At 44.6% G+C, this 7,011-nt stretch overlaps 1 protein-coding gene across 10 annotated transcripts; it reads right to left on the reverse strand.

Moving 5' to 3' along the window:
• Positions 1-284: 284 nt before the first annotated feature.
• LOC147632574 (uncharacterized) lies at positions 285-6,786 on the reverse strand. 10 transcript variants are annotated; one of them, XM_086807376.1, is made up of 10 exons: positions 6,015-6,786; positions 5,647-5,804; positions 5,463-5,557; positions 4,699-5,354; positions 3,732-4,580; positions 3,411-3,571; positions 2,794-2,870; positions 2,553-2,700; positions 1,351-1,500; positions 285-1,044 (listed from the first exon to the last, which is right to left on the reverse strand). In XM_086807376.1, the coding sequence occupies exons 1-10, from the start codon at positions 6,262-6,264 to the stop codon at positions 709-711; spliced, it is 2,880 nt and encodes a 959-aa protein (XP_086663502.1). In that variant the 5' UTR covers positions 6,265-6,786; the 3' UTR covers positions 285-708. The 10 variants fall into 10 exon arrangements, with proteins under 10 accessions (XP_086663502.1, XP_086663498.1, XP_086663503.1 ...); XM_086807372.1 differs by having other exon boundaries at positions 3,732-4,583; XM_086807377.1 differs by having other exon boundaries at positions 4,699-5,350; positions 5,459-5,557.
• Positions 6,787-7,011: the final 225 nt, after the last annotated feature.

Genomic DNA, 7,011 nt, shown 5'->3' on the forward strand with positions numbered 1-7,011 from the left:
CCTCTTTTTCTCTCTACTACATCCTATCGAATAATAGCTGGCATTGAAGACCTTCAAAAAGTAAATGCGTGGTTTTTCGCGCTCTATCAAACTGAAGAGTGTCGTCCATGTGGTAAGTGCCATGTCATTTTCACGCAAATATATACATATATACACACATTATTATTATTATTATTATTATTATTCCTGATTTGAGGATCATGGCATCAGTTTTTGCTTCATTTATTAAATGAAACACATTTATAAGGACTCCCATAGGGAGTCTCTCCTTGATACCATAAACATCTCAAAACACATCAAGCTTTGGTTGATCATTACATTTAAACAAACTGTGTTATTCCACTACCATCAAAGGTCCAAAAGGTACCATGGCTTTCTAAGCTTTAAAAATGCAAACAATATAATGCTAAGAGACAGCACCCGTGCAGTCATGTAGCCCCAAAACCATCCCCACCTTTGTTATCTTACATATCCGCGCTTTTTAGAGCTAGCAGCTCATCCCATTACCAGGACAAGCACGGCAAAAATTTGTATATATTACACCAGATACCTCTAAAAGCAAACTCTACTGCCTTTCCAGTGAGATTGCCAAAGGAGACATGCCTTAGGACCCAAGGACCAATGAGGTTTTGCCACGGTAGACTTGTGCAAATAACACATTACCTGCTCACATGATGTCTTCATAGGAGAGCCTAACACATTGCCTGCTCACATGATGTCTTCATAGGAGAGCCTCCTTGAATTGCCTCTGTCCTTGTAAGCAGCTTTTAAGCCTTCATAGGATAACTTGCCACCATTGTGGCATGCAAGAGGGTCTTTACAATTAGCTGAAAGCTTTCTAATTGGTGACTCAGGACCAAGGGAGCCACTGAAGCTGATCAAAGGAGGCCCAAATGTTGCTACACGATTGACTACATACTCATTGAACATGCGGCTACTACGGCTGCCATACGCAGTTGTGTCATAGGCCAGCTTGCTGCCATAGCATGGTGTCGATGAGCCGCTTTTGTCAATCACAACATCACCTTCCAGTATCCGAAGGACCTTCATTCAATGAAAAACATGGTCACTTGTGATTGTCTCTCTCTCTCTCTCTCTCTCTCTCTCTCTCTCCACCCGAGTTCAAGTCCCACCGTTGGTCATATATACCCTCGTGTTGCATTCTACCGACATTAATCTCTCTCTCTCTCTCTCCCTCCCTCCCTCCCTCCCTCCCTCTTCTAGAGCTAGTACCCAATTAATGAATTTGCAGACAACACTACAAAGATGACTAAGTTAATTTTCAATAACCATGTTATAATACAAGCAGGAGCAAAATTAAGTAATACAAGGGCAAGAGTTTTGATATACCTGGGACATCCGTGGCCTAAGATGAGGATCTTTCCGAACACAGAGAGAGGCTGCATGCAGCATGCAGTAAACCTCATAATCTGAATAATTCCCATCCAGAAGGGGATCAATTAGATCTCGAGTCGCGTGCTCATCCAGTAGAGGTCGTGCCTGCAATACTTGCACATGAGATCTCTCAAAAACAAAAGAAGTTCTCTCTCCCTCTGTGTTTGTGTGTAGGGCTGGAGCCTGGTGTATCTGTTTATGTATCAGGCCTAATTGAAAGATCCCCAGTTCAAGTACCATTCTCTGCACTTCGCAGCCGTTATATGGATCATATGTGGTCCACTGTCTGCCTATGGCATTAAAGGACTCTCTCTCTCTCTCTCTCTCTCTCTCTCTCTCTCTCTCATACTCATACACAGGGTGTCACTAGTGAGCATCCTTTCTGAGATGCGAGACACCCGAGATCTCACAGGCCTCATTCCTCCACTCTGCAGCTGCGGATCCAGGATGCCCTTCAACGAGCTTCCATCACAGAGCGGAGATGCTATGGCTGCTTTGCATTGTATTCTGGGGGAGGATGTTATCACTGCATGACCACACATTGTCATCATGTAGCATCACATGAATACTGTAGCTTATGTAGCTAGTTTCATAAAGGTTTTTTTCTCATGGTTTGGATTCATCATGGACACATTGTTACTAGTTTTTTCGTGTCTTTTGAAGATGATCTTTCTCCACGTAATCTATAATATATATAATATATTTTATATATATATTATATATATATAAAAATAATATATATTATATATATATAATATATATCATATATATATATAATATATATTATATATATTATATATATATATACACACCTTTTAGGAAGGTGCATGTTATATACTCATGGTAGTCAACCCACAAGACTATATAACTATTGAGATACTACGACATCACCACTAACATCATCAGTACCCAACAGTGGGTGGACATCCCTACTTGTCATCAAAGCCCATAAATACGTGCATGTCAGCAGATGCCCACAAGTAGGAGAACATTTATCCCTGCTCATATCATTGGTGCTTAAGAGTGGATGGACATTCACAATATTGGAAATCATATTGCCACAATCAAGCTACCACATATTCCCGTGTTTCAACTGCTACACTAATCAACAGAGTCCAAAACAAGATACATATTCAATAATTCATGAAATTACTGACCCATTCAGTTAGGCACTGCTGACCCTTAGGCCGATTCAAGTCCACAGCCTTTCGCCCAGTTGCTAACTCCAAGAGAACCACACCAAATGAGTAGACATCTGCTTTTTCAGTGATCTGCCCACTTTGTGCATATTCAGGTGCCAGATATCTGTTAAAGATAATAAAAGCACATGTTTAGAGCATACAGTTTTGCATCACCCTTGCATTTGGTAGTCATAAGGTAAAAAATGTGCTTACTCACCCAAAAGTCCCGATGACCCGTGTTTGAACCCCGAGATCACCATCAGGTTGCCACCTTGCTAGACCAAAATCTCCTACCTGTTTGATAGGCATATGATGTAGCAGGGTGAATAGCACCACAGCCAATATCATTTTTTTAAAATTAATTTCCTGGGAATATTGGTGTGTTGCATGGTGGTGGACAAAACCTTAGGCACCCCAACATCAAACTCCATGTAAAATTGTAAAATTTGACGAGATTTAGGGGATCTGGATGATAATGATGAAACTAAATCTGGATGATGATGATTTGACACCTTGCAAATACCTCTTAATGCCTAGGTTAAAGTTTAAAAGAACAAAAAATAAAAATAAAAATAAAAATCCCTCTCCTCCTCGTGCATAGCTCAGCTCTCCCCCATCTAGCACTTAGGGCGACTCTCTCTCTTTGCTGCTCAGCACAGCAAGTGTTTCACGAGCTTCCTGTTTCAAGACGTAGTCTCTTGGAAGGTTATGCTAAGGTTAAACTAATTAGTTGAATGCAGTGAAGACGTCACTTCGGGTGAGAAAGGAATGCATATATTCACTAGGTTATTAAGGTGACCACTTATAAGGAAGTGCAGGTGCAATCTTGCTTACCATAGGTTCAAAATCATGTGTTAGAAGGATGTTGTTAGGCCGCATGTCACGATGGACTATGCAGCCAACACGGCACTCTTCATGCAAGTATCTCAGACCCCGGGCTGCGCCAACTGCAACCTTCTGGCGGGCTTGCCATTCTAAGCAATCCTTATCTCTGCCTTCAAAAACGTACAAAACCCATAGCTTAGGTTAAGAATCACCTGAAGAACCTCCAGAAAAACACAGATATGGTTTCCAACTAAAGAGTTATGTAACAAGGGTTCCATGGCAACATGATATTTGCATGTTGAGAGAGAGAGAGAGAGAGAGAGATGATACCATAAAGGTGTGAGTCCAAAGATCCATTGCAGATGAACTCATAGACAAGTAAGCGCCTTTTGTCTTCGATGCAATAGCCGATGAGCATCACCACATTTCGATGCTGTGCACAGCTCAAGACTTCCACCTCTGAGCAGAACTCAATATCACCTTGAGAGCTGGCAAGTTTATGCTGCTTAACAGCCACAGCTTGGCCATCAGGCAGGACACCCCTATGCACAGACCCAAAACCCCCCTCAGCCAGGAAGTTTGCCTGAGAGAAGCCTCCGGTAGCAAGCTCCAGATCAGCATACGTGAACCTCCTAGGAGGCTTGCCGAAGACCGGAGCCTTGTGCTGGCAGATTGAGCACAGTGGAGGAGGACCCGGCGGCACGTGCCTTGATAAGGACATGGCCCTTCTCACACTCGAGGTTCGCTCCAAGTCCCCATTCTTGGGCAGAGTCCCATCCCCTGCTTCAAGTTCAAGCCCAGATTCTTGGTCCCACCTGGAGAACTTGTCTAGAAGGTCCTGTGTAGTCAGCACTCTTCTGGACCAAGTGCCCTTGTCCAGCTCAAAAGAATGAATGGAGTTGGGCTTTATGTTCAATGACTGGAGGTGCCGATGGGATAAAGCATTCACCTTCAGTCCTTCAACTGGTGGGTTCACTTGATGTAGGCCCGAGCCACCTTCTCTCATGCTGAATGATAACCTGGAATTACCTGTAAACCTCTTGGAGGATGCTAGAGGGGAGGCAGGGGTAGACGCCCTCCCTTGATGCTGTGTGTTCACTTTGGGGGTAGCGTTAGCAGAGTTGGGCCTAGTCTTGGCTGTTGGCATCCATGGATCTACTGAGTAGATTTCTCTTTGGGCTGCTGAATAATTCAAGGCCAAAACAATCAGAAGACAAAAACATAAGACATATCATGTTCGCAGAACATTGCTTAGAAAAAAAAAGGTCTCATCAGAGACATGGAGAGGAGACCTTACCACTTGTCAAGCTGTAATCACGCCATGGCTGAGGCATGAGGTCCGAAGGCCTGAAGTATCTCACAGTAGAGCCTTTGGACCTTTGCTCAGGGCTAGCATTGGCAGTTCTGCAGACAGGGTGGCGTGCAACGACACTGGCACATGACTCATCACTGCTAGATTCATCACCAGAGGGGGCATCCACAAGGCCATAATCAGAGGCCGAGTCTGTTTCTATGATCAAGGCATCACCATCTGTGTGATCATTGTAGGTTTTTACTGCCTCACCACTGGTGAGAGGAGATGTACCAGGCTCGGAGCTGGATGCAGAGGACGTACCCTTGTCGGTGGCAGTGAAAGGGGTTCTCACCTCTGGGCTACTGGAAGAAGTGGCTTCTTCTGAGATGGAGTAGGTTATCTTGCCATGGATGGAGGAGACATGGTTGCTGAGAGCTTCTCTCTGCATGAAGACCTCTTCTGAGCTTGTTGCAGCAACAATGGTAGTCGTAGCAGTAGCAGTAGTGGTGGCTAATGCTTGATGTTCAGCTAAGTTTCTTGCATTATCTGAAGAGGCTCTCAAGTTGAGGCGTAGAATTTTTGCATCGAAACGCTTCACTATCACCAGGTTGCACTGCAGCTGGTCCATGCAGCATTTGCCCTCTTCTTTCTTCAGCTGGCTGCAGCAGGGAGGGGGAGCCAGCAATACAACAAAGTTTAGGAAAGCTGGAAAAAGAAAAGATCAGAAAAGCAAAAAAGCATTGCGTCACCAAATGTGGCAAACTTGCCTGTCTAGCACAACCCAAGTTGCTCTCACTCTCTGAGCTTCCATGGCAGTTGCCCCCTTGGTAGCGCCTGGGACTACTCTCACACTCACTTTAACCTGTGAAGATCATGGGCGAATCGGGTGTGAGCAGAGATGGAATAAGGGTAAGCTACAAGATAATTCGCACAGAGACCCATGTATCACACCTGCTTGGATTCACAGAGTTTGTGCAGCTGCTGCATCGTGTGCGAGCAAGAGTCAGTTACCTCCTGTTCCATCTCTCTCGCATTCCTACTTTTCCCACCTTTGCTTGACCTATTAGCACAATCCCCAGCTAGCCTGGGCAAGCTCCACAGCTTTCTTCCTGCTAAACTTTCATCAAAATCAATTACACAATGGTGGGTTAAGGGTTGCTTAATAGGACAGTAAGGTAAGGTTAGCTGTTCTTGCTACTAAACTTCCATCAAACCTTGGACGTTTAAGTTTGCTTGACAGAGAGATTAAGAGAAGGCTTAAACCAGACATTAGGGTAACATTTGAGGAAAAATAATGAAGGAATTATGCCAATAATTACCATTTCTTCCTCCTTGCAGCAGAGCTACGAATGTGATGTGATCTCCTGGTTGCACTACATTGCTGAGGGCCCACTCCAGTGCGTGCTTGGTGATCTCTTTGCCTGCATTCACTGCTACAATAACACTCTCTGCAGCTGATGCTGCTGGTTGAGCCGCCATAGAAGCTTGGAAGTTGCTTCTCAACCTGCTGCTGCTGCCCTCATGTTTGCTCTTGCTAAGAGCAGGCCCCTGCTTAAGAGATGAATTCATATTCTAGTCTTTCACAGAGCTAAGCTTTTGAGTGAATCCTAGATTGAAACTTGAAAGGTGGGCTATGGTGGTGAGCCCATTAAAGAAGCAAAGTTCCAGAAAGGCATATAACTCCGTCAAAATCTGCAACTGCACAATCTGACCATTTCTCCTTTTGGAAAGAATCAAGGAGCAGCAGTAGGAGGAACAGGAGCCATAGCCATAGCCATAGCCATAGACATAGCTTGCTGTCTTCTGCAAATACTACTACTGGTCAGAAAGACTGAGTTGGGTTTGCAGCAAAAGGCCAGCTTGGGGAGGCCTCTAGGCTGCCATAGCCATTATATAACTAATAAATCTCTGGGTTGAAATTTGCAAGCCTGTCTGTCTGTGAGTACAAGGTACCTTAAGACTTGACCTGCAAGGGAAACCGATTAATTTTCAAGGGGCGGTTTCTTTTGAAGGTTAAAATGGGGCTGTGATAACTAATGCAGACTCCGGCGTTCCAAGGCTAGCGTAACATCTTACTGACTTTCTGAGCTTAAAGGAAGAAGGCCAGGCAACCGGCGAGGCCGGTAAGCGGTCATCACCCACAAAGGCGCACATCGTCGTCAAGGGCTCACGGGCGGGCGGGCGCGCGGGACAAACAAACGTAAGACCTGGGCGCCCATGGTCAAACCGCCAAAAAAAATTGGATTTTCGAAATCATTAACGTCAAAATCTATCTAATATAAGTGTCCAGTCCCGTCTCCGGATTCTTTTTATGAC

Source organism: Cibotium barometz, chromosome 13 (assembly GCF_041138505.1).
Source record: "Cibotium barometz isolate CiBa-2024 chromosome 13, ASM4113850v1, whole genome shotgun sequence".
Classification (NCBI taxonomy): Eukaryota; Viridiplantae; Streptophyta; class Polypodiopsida; order Cyatheales; family Cibotiaceae; genus Cibotium; species Cibotium barometz.